Source organism: Pseudophryne corroboree, chromosome 1 (assembly GCF_028390025.1).
Source record: "Pseudophryne corroboree isolate aPseCor3 chromosome 1, aPseCor3.hap2, whole genome shotgun sequence".
Taxonomy (NCBI): domain Eukaryota; kingdom Metazoa; phylum Chordata; class Amphibia; order Anura; family Myobatrachidae; genus Pseudophryne; species Pseudophryne corroboree.
Genome location: NC_086444.1, coordinates 52,555,764 through 52,572,835, shown reverse-complemented (window position 1 = coordinate 52,572,835; position 17,072 = coordinate 52,555,764). Strand labels below are relative to the sequence as shown.

At 49.8% G+C, this 17,072-nt stretch overlaps 1 protein-coding gene across 1 annotated transcript in view; it reads right to left on the bottom strand.

Moving 5' to 3' along the window:
* The window catches only part of NARS1 (asparaginyl-tRNA synthetase 1), a 64,256-nt gene extending 51,882 nt beyond the window's left edge, over positions 1 to 12,374 (bottom strand). Inside the window, exon 1 of the mRNA XM_063959629.1 lies at positions 12,240 to 12,374. Coding sequence (XP_063815699.1) covers positions 12,240 to 12,279 — 40 coding nt within the window. The 5' untranslated portion in view covers positions 12,280 to 12,374. The remainder of the gene's footprint in view (positions 1 to 12,239) is intronic.
* Between the last annotated feature and the right edge of the window lie 4,698 nt (positions 12,375 to 17,072).

Sequence of the window (17,072 nt, the reverse complement as noted above, 5' to 3'; positions counted from 1 at the left end):
TCAACCGACCTTGCAGCGTGTTGACATTATCACGTAATTTCCTAAATAAGCCATCCATTCCGGTGTCGACTCCCTAGAGAGTGACATCACCATTACAGGCAATTGCTCCGCCTCCTCACCAACATCGTCCTCCTACCTGTCGACACACACGTACCGACACACAGCACACACACAGGGAATGCTCTGATAGAGGACAGGACCCACTAGCCCTTTGGAGAGACAGAGGGAGAGTTTGCCAGCACACACCAAAAACGCTATAATTATATAGGGACAACCTTATATAAGTGTTTTCCCTTATAGCATCTTAATATATATATAAGCATATCGCCAAATTAGTGCCCCCCCTCTCTGTTTTAACCCTGTTTCTGTAGTGCAGTGCAGGGGAGAGCCTGGGAGCCTTCCCTCCAGCCTTTCTGTGAGGGAAAATGGCGCTGTGTGCTGAGGAGATAGGCCCCGCCCCTTTTTCGGGCGGCCTCGTCTCCCGCTCTTAACGGATTCTGGCAGGGGTTAAATATCTCCATATAGCCTCCGGAGGCTATATGTGAGGTATTTTTAGCCAAAATAGGTATTCATTTGCCTCCCAGGGCGCCCCCCTCCCAGCGCCCTGCACCCTCAGTGACTGCCGTGTGAAGTGTGCTGAGAGGAAAATGGCGCACAGCTGCAGTGCTGTGCGCTACCTTTAGAAGACTGAGGAGTCTTCTGCCGCCGATTCTGGACCTCTTCTTACTTCAGCATCTGCAAGGGGGCCGGCGGCAAGGCTCCGGTGACCATCCAGGCTGTACCTGTGATCGTCCCTCTGGAGCTGATGTCCAGTAGCCAAGAAGCCAATCCATCCTGCACGCAGGTGAGTTCACTTCTTCTCCCCTAAGTCCCTCGTTGCAGTGATCCTGTTGCCAGCAGGACTCACTGTAAAATAAAAAACCTAAGCTAAACTTTCCTAAGCAGCTCTTTAGGAGAGCCACCTAGATTGCAGCCTTCTCGGCTGGGCACAAAATCTAACTGGCTTGGAGGAGGGTCATAGGGGGAGGAGCCAGTGCACACCACCTGATCCTAAAGCTTTACTTTTTGTGCCCTGTCTCCTGCGGAGCCGCTATTCCCCATGGTCCTTTCAGGAACCCCAGCATCCACTAGGACGATAGAGAAAATACGGTGCCTTCTTTTGCTGTGGGGTAGCCTGTGGCAAAAAAGTCGATTTCCCAGCAGTAGCTGTGGAATCGAGGTCTGAAAGACCTTCCCCAAAAAGTTCCACCCCTTTATAGGGTAAAACTTCCATGTGCCGCTTGGAGTCGGCATCACCTGACCATTGCCTAGTCCATAACCCCCGTCTGGCGGCAATGGACATAGCGCTTATTTTTGATGCCAGCCGGCAAATATCCCTCTGTGCATCACGCATGTATAAGACCGCGTCTTTTATATGGTCAATCGTTAGCAAAATATTGTCCCTATCCATGGTATCAATGTTTTCCGACAGGGAGTCTGACCACGCAGCAGCAGCACTGCACATCCAAGCTGATGCAATAGCGGGTCTCAATATAATGCCAGTGTGTGTGTATATAGCTTTTAGGGTACTTTCCTGCTTTCTATCAGCAGGTTCTTTTAGGGCGGCCGTATCCGGAGACGGTAGTGCCACCTTCTTTGATAAGCGTGTCAGCGCTTTATCTACCCTAGGGGGTATTTCCCAGCGTGACCTATCCTCTGGCGGGAAAGGGTACGCAGCCATTAACCGTTTAGAAATTATCAATTTCTTATCTGGGGAAGTCCACGTTTCCTCACACACCTCATTTAGTTCGTCAGATGCAGGAAAAACTACTGGTAGTTTTTTCTCACCAAACATAATACCCTTTTTTGTGGTACCTGGGGTATCATCAGAAACGTGTAATACATTTTTCATAGCCTCAATCATATAACGGGTGGATCTATTGGAGGGTACACTCGTCTCATCATCGTCGACACTGGAGTCGGTATCCGTGTCGACATCTGTATCTGTCATCTGAGGTAGCGGGCGTTTTACAGCCCCTGATGACATTTGAGACGCTTGGACAGGCACAAGCTGAGTAGCCGGCTGTCCTATGTCGTCAAACCTTTTATGTAAGGAGCTGACACTGTCACGTAATTCCTTCCATAAGTCCATCCACACTGGTGTCGACCCCGCAGGGGGTGACATCACATTCACAGGCATTTGCTCCGCCTCCACATCATTATCCTCATCATACATGTCGACACAGCAGTACCGACACACAGCAGACACACAGGGAATGCTCTTACAGAGGACAGGACCCCACAAAGCCCTTTGGGGAGACAGAGGGAGAGTATGCCAGCACACACCAGGGCGCTATATAACACAGGGATATCACTATACAGAGTGTTTTCCCATATAGCTGCCTATATATATATATATATATATATATATATATATATATATATATATATACTGCGCCTAAATTGTGCCCCCCCCTCTCTTTTTTACCCTTTCTGTAGTGCAGGACTGCAGGGGAGAGCCAGGGAGCTTCCTTCCAGCGGAACTGTGAGGGAATAATGGCGCCAGTGTGCTGAGGGAGTTGGCTCCGCCCTTTTTTCAGCAGGCTTTCTCCCGCTATTTTATCGTTTCTGGCAGGGGTTAATATACACCTATATAGCCTCTGGGGCTATATATGGTGTTAGTTTTGCCAGCCAAGGTGTTATTATTGCTGCTCAGGGCGCCCCCCCCCCAGCGCCCTGCACCCATCAGCGACAGAAGTGTGTGGTGTGCATGAGGAGCAATGGCGCACAGCTGCAGTGCTGTGAGCTACCTTGGAGAAGACAGAAGTCTTCAGCCGCCGATTTTCCGGACCACCTTCTTGTTTCTGGCTCTGTAAGGGGGACGGCGGCGCGGCTCCGGGAACGGCAACGAGGTCGGGTCCTGTGTTTGATCCCTCTGGAGCTAATGGTGTCCAGTAGCCTAAGAAGCCCAAGCTACCACCACTTAGGTAGGTTCGCTTCTTCTCCCCTTAGTCCCTCGTTGCAGTGAGCCTGTTGCCAGCAGGTCTCACTGTAAAATAAAAAACCTAAACTATACTTTCTGCTAGGAGCTCAGGAGAGCCCCTAGTGTGCATCCAGCTCAGCCGGGCACAGAAATCTAACTGAGGCTTGGAGGAGGGTCATAGGGGAGGAGCCAGTGCACACCAGATAGTCCTAAATCTTTCTATAGAGTGCCCAGTCTCCTGCGGAGCCCGTTTATTCCCCATGGTCCTTACGGAGTCCCCAGCATCCACTAGGACGTCAGAGAAATGGGGACACTTTCCTGCCGCAATGTATAAAATGTGAACACTTGCCTACCGTGCTGTGTAAAATGGGGACACTTGCCTACCGTGCTTTGTAAAATGGGGACACTTGCCTAGCGTGCTGTGTAAAATGGGGACACTTGCCTACCGTGCTGTGTAAAATGGGGACACTTGCCTACCGTGCTGTGTAAAATGGGGACACTTGCCTGCCGTGCTGTGTAAAATGGGGTCGCGTGCCTGCCGCAATGTGTAAAATGAGGACTTTTTTTTATTTTTTTATCCTGTGGTGGCCGTGATGATGAGATCAGATGAGGCCACACCCATCTTAACAAAGCCACACCCATTTTAACGAGGTCACGCCCCCTTGCCGACACGCGCATACTTTTCCTCTTTATATCTATGGGGGGGGGGGCACATTTTCTCTTATGTGAATGGGGGGGGGGGGGGGATTTTTAAATCTCGCACTGGGAGACAAATTAGTTAGAAACGACCCTGCTCTCCGCTCTGCACAAGATCTGCGTCTCTCATCTGCACTCATTACTTGCTCCCATGCATGATTGCAGAATTTTGTTCGAGCTGCACCCACTGCGGAATGTCCTACCACGTACAATAAGACTCTCCTCTAGTCTCCAAACCTTCAAGTGTTCCCTGAAAACTCATCTCTTCTGGCAAGCTTAGTAAACTCCGGAACCACCCACATAACTTTCATAAGCTTTCCTATCCGATTATATCCCCACATTACAGTCCACACATAACCTCACATTTTCTCTCTCTATACTATCCCGTACTCCTGACCCCAGACCAACATTGCTGTGCGACCTTATCATACATCCCACCAAGAACCTTTCCAATCTGGTGGACTACTATGCAATAGATAGCGCCTATCCTTGTGTATCAATGCCTATTTCCCTATAGATTGTAAGCTTGCGAACAGGGCCCTCCTACCTCTAGGACTGTTATTACTCTGTTTTGTTTATCACTGTTTCCAATTGTAAAGCGCAACGGAGCTAATATATAGGAAACTGTTAATAATAAGAATTTACTTACCGATAATTCTATTTCTCATAGTCCGTAGTGGATGCTGGGACTCCGTAAGGACCATGGGGAATAGCGGCTCCGCAGGAGACTGGGCACAAAAGTAAAAGCTTGAACTACCTGGTGTGCACTGGCTCCTCCCCCTATGACCCTCCTCCAAGCCTCAGTTAGGATACTGTGCCCGGACGAGCGTACATAATAAGGAAGGATATTGAATCCCGGGTAAGACTCATACCAGCCACACCAATCACACCGTACAACCTGTGATCTGAACCCAGTTAACAGTATGATAAACGAAGGAGCCTCTGAAAAGATGGCTCACAACCATAATAACCCGAATTTTGTAACAATAACTATATACAAGTGTTGCAGACAATCCGCACTTGGGATGGGCACCCAGCATCCACTACGGACTATGAGAAATAGAATTATCGGTAAGTAAATTCTTATTTTCTCTAACGTCCTAAGTGGATGCTGGGACTCCGTAAGGACCATGGGGATTATACCAAAGCTCCCAAACGGGCGGGAGAGTGCGGATGACTCTGCAGCACCGAATGAGAGAACTCCAGGTCCTCCTCAGCCAGGGTATCAAATTTGTAGAATTTAGCAAACGTGTTTGCCCCTGACCAAGTAGCTGCTCGGCAAAGTTGTAAAGCCGAGACCCCTCGGGCAGCCGCCCAAGATGAGCCCACTTTCCTTGTGGAATGGGCTTTTACAGATTTTGGCTGTGGCAGGCCTGCCACAGAATGTGCAAGCTGAATTGTACTACAAATCCAACGAGCAATCGTCTGCTTAGAAGCTGGAGCACCCAGCTTGTTGGGTGCATACAGGATAAACAGCGAGTCAGATTTCCTGACTCCAGCCGTCCTGGAAATATATATTTTCAGGGCCCTGACTACGTCCAGTAACTTGGAGTCCTCCAAGTCCCTAGTAGCCGCAGGCACCATAATAGGCTGGTTCACGTGAAACGCTGAAACCACCTTTGGGAGAAATTGAGGACGAGTCCTCAATTCTGCCCTATCCGTGTGAAAAATCAGGTAAGGGCTTTTATAAGATAAAGCCGCCAATTCTGAGACACGCCTGGCTGAAGCCAGGGCTAACAGCATTACCACCTTCCATGTGAGATATTTTAATTCCACAGTGGTGAGTGGTTCAAACCAATGTGATTTTAGGAACCCCAAAACCACATTGAGATCCCAAGGTGCCACCGGGGGCACAAAAGGAGGCTGTATATGCAGTACCCCTTTGACAAACGTCTGGACTTCAGGCACAGAAGCCAGTTCTTTTTGGAAGAAAATCGACAGGGCCGAAATTTGAACCTTAATGGACCCTAATTTTAGGCCCATAGACAGTCCTGTTTGCAGGAAATGTAGGAAGCGACCCAGTTGAAATTCCTCTGTAGGGGCCTCTTTGGCCTCACACCACGCAACATATTTTCGCCAAATGCGGTGATAATGTTTCGCGGTTACATCCTTCCTGGCCTTTATCAGGGTAGGGATGACTTCTTCTGGAATGCCTTTTTCCTTCAGGATCCGGCATTCAACCGCCATGCCGTCAAACGCAGCCGCGGTAAGTCTTGGAACAGACAAGGTCCCTGCTGGAGCAGGTCCTTTCTTAGAGGTAGAGGCCACGGGTCCTCCGTGAGCATCTCTTGAAGTTCCGGGTACCAAGTCCTTCTTGGCCAATCCGGAACCACGAGTATAGTTCTTACTCCTCTCCTTTTTATGATTCTCAGTACTTTTGGTATGAGAGGCAGAGGAGGGAACACATACACTGACTGGTACACCCATGGTGTTACCAGAGCGTCCACCGCTATTGCCTGAGGGTCCCTTGACCTGGCGCAATATCTGTCTAGTTTTTTGTTGAGACGGGACGCCATCATGTCCACCTTTGGTTTTTCCCAACGGTTTACCATCTCTTGGAAGACTTCTGGATGAAGTCCCCACTCCCCCGGGTGAAGGTCGTGTCTGCTGAGGAAGTCCGCTTCCCAGTTGTCCACTCCCGGAATGAACACTGCTGACAGTGCTATCACATGATTCTCCGCCCAGCGAAGAATCCTTGCAGCTTCTGCCATCGCCCTCCTGCTTCTGGTGCCGCCCTGTCTGTTTACGTGGGCGACTGACGTGATGTTGTCCGATTGGATCAATACCGCCTGACCCTGAAGCAGGGGTTTTGCTTGAGTTAGGGCATTGTAAATGGCCCTTAGTTCCAGAATGTTTATATGAAGAGATGTTTCCATGCTTGACCACAAGCCCTGGAAATTTTGTCCCTGTGTGACTGCTCCCCAGCCTCTCAGGCTGGCATCTGTGGTCACCAGGATCCAATCCTGAATGCCGAATCTGCGGCCCTCTAGTAGATGAGCACTCTGCAGCCACCACAGAAGAGACACCCTTGTCCTTGGCGACAGGGTTATCCGCTGATGCATCTGAAGATGCGATCCGGACCATTTGTCCAGAAGATCCCACTGAAACGTTCTTGCATGGAATCTTCCGAATGGAATCGCTTCGTAAGAAGCCACCATTTTTCCCAGGACCCTCGTGCACTGATGCACTGACACCTGGCCTGGTTTTAGGAGATTCCTGACTAGCTCGGATAACTCCCTGGCCTTCTCCTCTGGGAGAAACACCTTTTTCTGGACTGTGTCCAGAATCATTCCTAGGAACAGGAGACGTGTCGTTGGAATCAGCTGCGATTTTGGAATATTTAGAATCCACCCGTGCTGACGTAACACTAACTGAGATAGTGCTACTCCGACTTCTAACTGTTCCCTGGACCTTGCCCTTATCAGGAGATCGTCCAAGTAAGGGATAATTAAAACGCCTTTTCTTCGAAGAAGAATCATCATTTCGGCCATTACCTTGGTAAAGACCCGAGGTGCCGTGGACAATCCAAACGGCAGCGTCTGAAACTGATAATGACAGTTTTGTACTACAAACCTGAGGTACCCTTGGTGAGAAGGGTAGATTGGGACGTGGAGATAAGCATCTTTGATGTCCAGAGACAACATATAGTCCCCTTCTTCCAGGTTTGCTATCACTGCTCTGAGTGACTCCATCTTGAATTTGAACCTCTTTATGTAAGTGTTCAAGGATTTTAGATTTAAAATTGGTCTCACCGAGCCGTCCGGCTTCGGTACCACAAACAGCGTGGAATAATACCTCTTTCCCTGTTGTAGGAGAGGTACCTTGATTATCACCTGCTGGGAATACAGCTTGTGAATGGCTTCCAAAACTGCCTCCCTGTCGGAGGGAGACTTTGGTAGAGCAGACTTCAGGAACCGGCGAGGGGGAGACGTCTCGAATTCCAGTTTGTACCCCTGTGATACTACCTGCAGAATCCAGGGGTCCACTTGCGAGTGAGCCCACTGCGCGTTGAAATTTTTGAGACGGGCCCCCACCGTGTCCGAGTCCGCTTGTAAAGCCCCAGCGTCATGCTGAAGACTTGGCAGAAGCAGAAGAGGGCTTCTGCTCCTGTGAAGAGGCTGCCTGGTGCAGTCTTTTTCCTCTTCCTCTGCCCCGGGGCAGAAATGAGTGGCCTTTTGCCCGCCTGTACTTATGGGGACGAAAGGACTGAGTTTGAAAAGACGGTGTCTTTTTCTGCTGAGAGGTGACCTGGGGTAAAAAGGTGGACTTTCCGGCCGTTGCCGTGGCCACCAGGTCCGATAGACCGGCCCCAAATAACTCCTCCCCTTTAAACGGCAATACTTCCATATGTCGTTTGGAATCCGCATCCCCTGACCACTGTCGCGTCCATAACGCTCTTCTGGCAGAAATGGACATAGCACTCACTCTTGATGCCAGGGTGCAAATATCCCTCTGTGCATCACGCATATATAGTAATGCATCCTTCAAATGCTCTATAGTTAGTAATATACTGTCCCTATCCAGGGTATCAATATTTTCAGTCAGGGAATCCGACCACGCAACTCCAGCACTGCACATCCAGGCTGATGCGATTGCTGGTCGCAGTATAACACCAGTATGTGTGTATATACCCTTCAGGATATTTTTCAGCCTTCTATCCGCTGGTTCTTTGAGGGCGGCCGTATCAGGAGACGGTAACGCTACTTGTTTAGATAAACGTGTGAGCGCTTTATCTACTCTAGGGGGTGTTTCCCAACGCGCCCTAACCTCTGGCGGGAAAGGGTATAGTGCCAATAATTTATTAGAAATTAGCACTTTTTTATCGGGGGAAACCCACGCTTTATCACACACCTCATTTAATTCATCTGACTCAGGAAAAGATACTGGTAGTTTTTTCACTCCCCACATAATACCCTTCTTTGTGGTACTTGTAGTGTCAGAAATGTTCAATGCCTCCTTCATTGCCGTGATCATGTAACGTGTGGCCCTACTGGACATTACGTTTGTCTCCTCACCGTCGACACTGGACTCAGTATCCGTGTCTGGGTCTGTGTCAACCCACTGAGGTAACGGGCGTTTTATCGCCCCTGACGGTGTCTGAGACGCCTGGACAGGCACTAATTGATTTGTCGGCTGTCTCATGTCGTCAACAGTTTTTTGTAAAGTGCTGACATTGTCACGTAGTTCTTTAAATACAACCATCCAGTCAGGTGTCGACTCCCTAGGGGGTGACATCACTAATACAGGCAATTGCTCTGCTTCCACATCATTTTTCTCCTCATACATGTCGACACAATCGTACCGACACCCAGCACACACACAGGGAATGCTCTGATAGAGGACAGGACCCCACTAGCCCTTTGGGGAGACAGAGGGAGAGTTTGCCAGCACACACCAGAGCGCTATATATATCAATAGGGATAACCTTATATAAGTGTTACTCCCTTTTATAGCTGCTGTTTATAATTTAGCTGCCAATAGTGCCCCCCCTCTCTCGTTTTTACCCTGATTCTGTAGGGACTGCAGGGGAGAGTCAGGGAGCCGTCCTTCCAGCGGAACTGTGAGGAAAAATGGCGCTTGTGTGCTGAGGAGATAGGCTCCGCCCCTTCACGACGGCCTTATCTCCCGCTTTTTTCTGGAAAACTGGCAGGGGTTAAATACATCCATATAGCCCAGGAGCTATATGTGATGTATTTCTTTTGCCATCCTAAGGTATTTCTGTTTTTATTGCGTCTCAGGGCGCTCCCCCCCAGCGCCCTGCACCCTCAGTGACCGGAGTGTGAAGTGTGCTGAGAGCAATGGCGCACAGCTGCAGTGCTGTGCGCTACCTTAGTTGAAGACAGGAACGTCTTCTGCCGCCGATTTCACCGGACCTCTTCGTTCTTCTGGCTCTGTAAGGGGGCCGGCGGCGCGGCTCCGGGACCCATCCAGGCTGAACCTGTGATCGTCCCTCTGGAGCTAATGTCCAGTAGCCTAAGAAACCCAATCCACTCTGCACGCAGGTGAGTTCGTTTCTTCTCCCCTTAGTCCCACGATGCAGTGAGCCTGTTGCCAGCAGGACTCACTGAAAATAAAAAACCTAAAATAAACTTTTACTCTAAGCAGCTCAGGAGAGCCACCTAGCATGCACCCTTCTCGTTCGGGCACAAAAATCTAACTGAGGCTTGGAGGAGGGTCATAGGGGGAGGAGCCAGTGCACACCAGCTAGTTCAAGCTTTTACTTTTGTGCCCAGTCTCCTGCGGAGCCGCTATTCCCCATGGTCCTTACGGAGTCCCAGCATCCACTTAGGACGTTAGAGAAAAATGAATTAATAAATAAAGCAATTATATCAGTGTTACAAAAATGCAGAGCATCAATCTCCATTTTATATTGAACGATGACAATGATCTGTACAAACCAAATGTATCAAACGAAAGGAGTCTGCATGGAACGCTTCACCACTGGTCCAAACAAAATGCTGCGGTCAGCGTTTTACAAAACGCTTAACACTTTGAAGTGCTTGTGTGACACCAGCTCTATTCTCCTCCCCACAGTAAGTGATTTGAATTAGGAGCGATTACAGGCTACGCTTTAAGGGTCTGAATCTGAGCCGCATGCAAAGCGGGAAACAAGTGCAGACAGCTGCAGTAGTCAGATTTATACTAATCTCAGTATCCACGTGGCTTCCTGCGTATAGTCGCAGCGCCCACAGTTTTCCCACCCACAGCTGTCATCAGTAGTATAGGCAGTTCCACCAAGCCTAGTGTTCATTCTAGCACCCTGCAGCTGTCACAACCCATGCAGTTTATCATTCCTGCCTGGGGTGTCGTTTTCTGCTATGGTGCTTTTATCACACTCTGGTCTGTATCATGTCACTGAGATACAGACCAGAGTGTGACAGAAGCACCAGATCGACACTCCAGGCAGGAAAGAGGAACTGCATGGGTTGCAAAAGGTGCAGGGTGCTAGAATGAACACAAAGATGGTTAAGCGCATGCCAGTTTGCTAAAATTTGCAAAATGTGTGACTTAGTATCAGGCCCTCCGTGTGTACTTGCCAATAAATAACCATTACCCTAGAGAGAGATAAAGTGGAAAAAAATAAAGTGCCAACCAATCAGCTCCTAATTGTCATTTTACAGGCTGTGTTTGAAATGACAATAAGAAGCTGATTGGTTCCCCAGAGTGGCACAAAAATCATAGCGTGACTTCTACACATCGGGGGAGATGTACTAAGCCTGAAAAGGGATAAATATCACTGTGATAAAGCACCAGCCAATCGGCTCCTAACTGTCATGTCACAGGCTGTGTTTGAAAAATGACAGTTAGGAGCCGATTGGCTGGTACTTTATCACTGTGATATTTATCACTTTTCAGGCTTAGTACATCTGGCCCATCATGTTACAAATCACTGTTTATGGTGATGTCCTGAGATTACCATATGATTAGACAACACAAAACACAGGGCACAAAGCTGGCACACTGGTGGCCACATTGGTATAGCAACCAATACGTGGTAACGTACATAAAAAGGTTATCACTATGATACGCAATAGCCGCAGCTGCCGCCACCATACTTCCCACAGGGACAGTGGCCACTTACAACCATCACTGAGCTGGGTACACACTGGAGAGATGTCAGGAAGACGACATATCGCCTACGTCGCTCGGTGTGTGTGTATGCATGATTGCGTGCTCCCACCGGTCGCTGGCGACCGTCGCTGATAGTCTGTGCTGCACATCAAACCTACCGGTATCGTTAGCGATTTTGTGCCTATCGAGCCAAGTGTACGGCGAACCGGATGACAACCGATACATCGGACCGTTCTGATGCAACCTTTATGTCGCTCCCTAGAATGGCGTGGTATGAGGGTTGTTCTAGCGCATATAGGAGCAATGATAAATCGCTAGCGATATATCACTGTGGGTGACTCCCAGTATGTAGAAGTGGCAAAAACGTAACGGACTAACAAAGAACTGGAGGCGCACCGGCGACTGCCATGTTTCACCCTTTATATGGGCTATTCTACCCAGAAGGTGAAAGCCAACACTGCAGTAGAAGATGGCTGATTGCCATACTGCAATAGTCCCAGAGGACTGAGGACCGACAGGCCAGGTGGTCTGTAAGCAACATACAGGAATGGAAGATGAAACAAGGTTGGGGGGATTCTGCAGTAAAGTGTAAATCTGTAAATGAAGGAACCCATAGAAGCTGTGTTTATATATATATATATATATATATATATATATATATATATATATATATATAGGTAGGGCTGGGTGAGGCAGCACATGGCTCTGCAGACAGAGGACACAGACACTACATTGTCCCAGTAAATATAAATATATGACAATTGTGCTCATGGATGTGTGACATGGCTATCACAGTGCATGGCAGCAGGCGGCCAGGCAAGGGCATGGCAGCAGGCGGCCAGGCAAGGGCATGGCACATACATGTTATATGTTATACACATGTCAACCATCATACAGTGTGATGACAGCCTGCAAGTACTGACACCAGGGATATTAATGCTGTGTATGCCCCCCACACATACACACAGGCCCCACTCTGCTCTGAGCGGTCCCCAGTCCCATCTCTCACCGATCCCCAGCTGCGCTGTCCCCGCATTGATCTCCTCCATGTCTCATACAGAGCAGCTGCTGGCAGCCGGTTGCATCAGTCTGGCTTCCTGCGGCGGAGTGCGCAGGCGCAGAAGGCTGGCGGACTCGCCCCTCTGACGTCACGCTCCCGTACGCACGGCGCCGCGGGCCTGAGCACTCTATGGCAATCGGCGCAATAGTGTCGCCTGTGCGGCGACGTTGTCGGCCATTTTGTTGGAGGGCAGTATATAGAGAACACAACGGTTCAATAAAGAGATAGAGGAGAGACGCAGAGACAGAGGAGTCGTGCATGATACAATACACCAGTGCCGTAACTAGGCATTTTAGCGCTGTGTGCAAGAAACGGCAGTGGCGCCCCCCCATGTAAGATAGGGGCAGTGCGCGCCGAAGGTGCGCGAAAACTTTATAGGGCGTGGCTTCATGGGGAAGGGGCGTGGCCACAAAATAATAGCAATTCATACTACGGTGCACAGTAGTCTACATTATTCAAATTACGCTGCACAGTAGCGAGCGCCACTACACCAGGTAGAGCCCCTTTTATACATTACAGCAGACAGCGTCCCCCTTTTTACACATTACAGCAGACAGTCCCCCTTTTTACACATTGCGGCAGCCAGTCCCCCTTTTTACACATTGCGGCAGCCAGGCCCCCTCTTTACACATTGCGGCAGCCAGTCCCCCTTTTTACACATTGCGGCAGCCAGTCCCCCTTTTTACACATTGCGGCAGCCAGGCCCCCTCTTTACACATTGCGGCAGCCAGTCCCCCTTTTTACACATTGCGGCAGCCAGGCCCCCTATTTACACATTGCGGCAGCCAGTCCCCCTCTTTACACATTGCGGCAGCCGGGCCCCCTCTTTACACATTGCGGCAGCCAGTACCCCTTTTTACACATTGCGGCAGCCAGTCCCCCTTTTTACACATTGCGGCAGCCAGGCCCCCTTTTTACACATTGCGGCAGACGGTGACCCCCTGAGAGAGAGAGAGAGAGAAACTTACCATCTCCCTGCTGGCAGTCAGGCTCCTCGTGCAGCTCCCTCGGTGCAGGCAGTGAGGTGAGAAGGAGGAGGGGGGGGGGGAGCAGGGAGCCGCAGCAGCGCTATGTCATTGGTAGTAAGCGCCGCTGCAGCATCCCCCTCTCCTTCCGTATTGGCTGCCCGGCGCTGCTGTGGATGCTGGGATGGAGGAACCGCATCCCAGCATCCACAGCAGCGCCGGGCAGCCAATACAGAAGGAGAGGGGGATGCTGCAGCGGCGCTTACTACCAATGACATAGCGCTGCTGCGGCTCCCTGCTCCCTCCTCCTCCTTCTCCGCTGCCCGGCGCTGGTCCTCTTCTCCCTCCACAGCGCGGCGCACACAGCAGAGGCGGCATGTAATGAGTCAATTTGACTCATTACATGCCGCTGGCCGTGCGCCCTCAGGGCAACTGCGCTGTGTGCCAAGCCCACTTGGCACACACGTAGTTACGGCCCTGCAATACAGGCATAACACAGTACAAGGATGGGGAACTGGTGCCGGCTGAATGTGAATGGATTGCAAACTGAATGCTAATACACAGGGGCGGATTGGGAACAAAAAGCGGCCCTGCAAAAAATAAGATTTTAAACCTACCAGTAAATCTTTTTCTCCTAGTCAGTAGAGGATGCTGGGGACTCCATAAGGACCATGGGGTATAGACGGGCTCCGCAGGAGACATGGGCACTATAAAGAACTTTAGATGGTGTGCATTGGCTCCTCCCTCTATGCCCCTCCTCCAGACCTCAGCTAGAGAACTGTGCCCAGAGGAGACGGACAGTACGAGGAAAGAATTTTTGTTAATCTAAGGGCAAGATTCATACCAGCCCACACCATCCACACCGTATAACCTGGAATATACGCAACCAGTCAACAGTATAAACAAAAACAGCATCAGCCAAAAGACTGATCTTAACTGTTACATAACCCTTATGTAAGCAATAACTATATACAAGCCTTGCAGAAATATGTCCGCACTGGGATGGGCGCCCAGCATCCTCTACGGACTAGGAGAAAAAGATTTACTGGTAGGTTTAAAATCTTATTTTCTCTTACGTTCTAGAGGATGCTGGGGACTCCGTAAGGACCATGGGGATTATACCAAAGCTCCAGACCGGGCGGAAGAGTGCGGATGACTCTGCAGCACCGATTGAGCAAACATGAGGTCCTCATCAGCCAGGGTATCAAACTTGTAGAATTTTGCAAAAGTGTTTGAACCCGAACAAGTCGCCGCTCGGCAAAGCTGTAAAGCCGACACGCCTCGGGCAGCCGCCCAAGAAGAGCCCACCTTCCTAGTGGAATGGGCCTTTACCGAATTTGGTAACGGCAATCCAGCCGTAGAATGAGCCTGCTGAATCGTGTTACAGATCCAGCGAGCAATGGTCTGCTTAGAAGCAGGAGCGCCAACCTTGTTGGCTGCATACAGGATAAACAGTGCCTCTGTTTTCCTAAACCGAGCCGTCCTGGCTACATACATTTTTAAGGCCCTGACTACATCAAGGGACTTGGAATCCTCCAAGTCACCTGTAGCCACAGGTACCACAATAGGTTGGTTCATATGAAACGATGAAACCACTTTAGGCAAAAACTGAGGACGAGTCCTTAATTCCGCTCTATCCACATGGAAAATCAGATTGGGGCTTTTGTGAGACAAAGCCGCCAATTCGGACACCCGCCTTGCAGATGCCAAGGCCAACAACATGACCAACTTCCAAGTGAGAAATTTGAATTCAACCGTTTGAAGAGGTTCAAACCAGTGAGATTTTAGGAACTGTAACACCACGTTAAGGTCCCATGGTGCCACTGGAGGCACAAAAGGAGGATGTATGTGCAGCACTCCCTTTACAAAAGTCTGGACTTCTGGGAGAGAACCAAATTCCTTCTGAAAGAAAATTGATAGTGCCGAAATCTGTACCTTAATGGAGCCTAATTTTAGGCCCATATCCACTCCTGTCTGTAGAAAGTGGAGAAAACGGCCCAGATGGAATTCCTCAGTAGGAGCATTCTTGGCTTCACACCAAGATACATACTTTCTCCAGATACGGTGATAATGTTTCGCCGTCACCTCCTTCCTAGCCTTTATCAGAGTAGGGATGACTTCTTCTGGAATGCCTTTCCCAGCTAGGATTCGGTGTTCAACCGCCATGCCGTCAAACGTAACCGCGGTAAGTCTTGGAACACGCAGGGCCCCTGTTGCAACAGGTCCTCTCTGAGAGGAAGAGGCCACGGATCTTCTGTGAGCATTTCCTGAAGATCTGAATACCAGGCCCTTCGAGGCCAATCTGGAACAATGAGTATTGTCCGCACGCTTTTTCGTCTTATGATTCTAAATATCTTTGAGATGAGTGGAGGAGGAGGGAACACATAGACCGACTGAAACACCCACGGTGTCAACAGGGTGTCTACTGCTACTGCCTGAGGGTCCCTTGACCTGGCACAATACCTCCGAAGCTTCTTGTTGAGGCGTGACGCCATCATGTCTATTTGAGGAAGTCCCCAACGACTTGTTATCTCTGCAAAAACTTCTTGATGAAGTCCCCACTCTCCTGGATGGAGATCGTGTCTGCTGAGGAAGTCTGCTTCCCAGTTGTCCACTGTGATTTTCCACCTAGCGAAGAATCCTGGTGGCTTCCGCCATTGCCGCTCTGCTCCTTGTCCCGCCTTGGTGGTTTACATGAGCCACGGCTGTGATGTTGTCTGATTGAATCAGAACCGGTAGGTCGCGAAGAAGATTCTCCGCTTGACGTAGGCTGTTGTATATGGCCCTCAATTCCAGTACGTTGATGTGTAGACAAGCCTCCTGGCTTGACCATAGTCCCTGAAAGTTTCTTCCTTGTGTGACTGCTCCACATCCTCGGAGGCTCGCATCCGTGGTCACCAGAACCCAGTCTTGAATACCGAATCTGCGACCCTCGAGAAGGTGAGCACTCTGCAGCCACCACAGGAGAGACACCCTGGCCCTGGGGGACAGGCTTATTTTCTGATGAATTTGAAGATGGGACCCGGACCACTTGTCCAGAAGGTCCCACTGAAACGTCCTCGCATGAAACCTGCCGAAGGGGATGGCCTCGTAGGTTGCCACCATTTTTCCCAGTACTCGAGTGCATTGATGGACTTTTCGGTTTTAACAGGTCTCTGACCATGTTCTGGAGTTCCTGGGCTTTTTCCATTGGGGAGAAACACCCCCTTTTGTTCCGTGTCCAGAATCATGCCTAAGAAAGATAGCTGTTGGAACCAACTGTGACTTTGGTAGATTCAGAATCCAGCCATGTTGCTGCAGCACTCTCAGGGAGAGCGCCAAGCTTTTCAGCAACTGATCTCTCGATCTCGCTTTTATCAGGAGATTGTCCAAGTACGGGATAATTGTGACTCCCTGCCGGCGCAGGAGCACCATCATTTCCGCCATTACCTTGGTGAAAATCCTCAGGGCCGTGGAAATCCCAAACGGCAACGTCTGAAACTGGTAATGACAGTCCTGTACAGTGAATCTCAGGTACGCCTGATGAGGGGGATATATGGGGACATGAAGGTATGCGTCATTTATGTCCAGTGACACCATAAAATCCCCCCCTTCCAGGCTGGAGATAACTGCCCAGAGCGATTCCATCTTGAATTTGAACTTTTTCAAGTACAGGTTTAGGGATTTTAAATTTAGAATGGGTCTGACCGAGCCATCCGGCTTTGGGACCACAAATAGGGTTGAATAGTACCCCATCCCCTGTTGAACTAGGGGAACATCGACAACCACTTGTTGTTGGCACAGTTTGTGAATTGCAGCTAAAAATATCTCCCTGGTA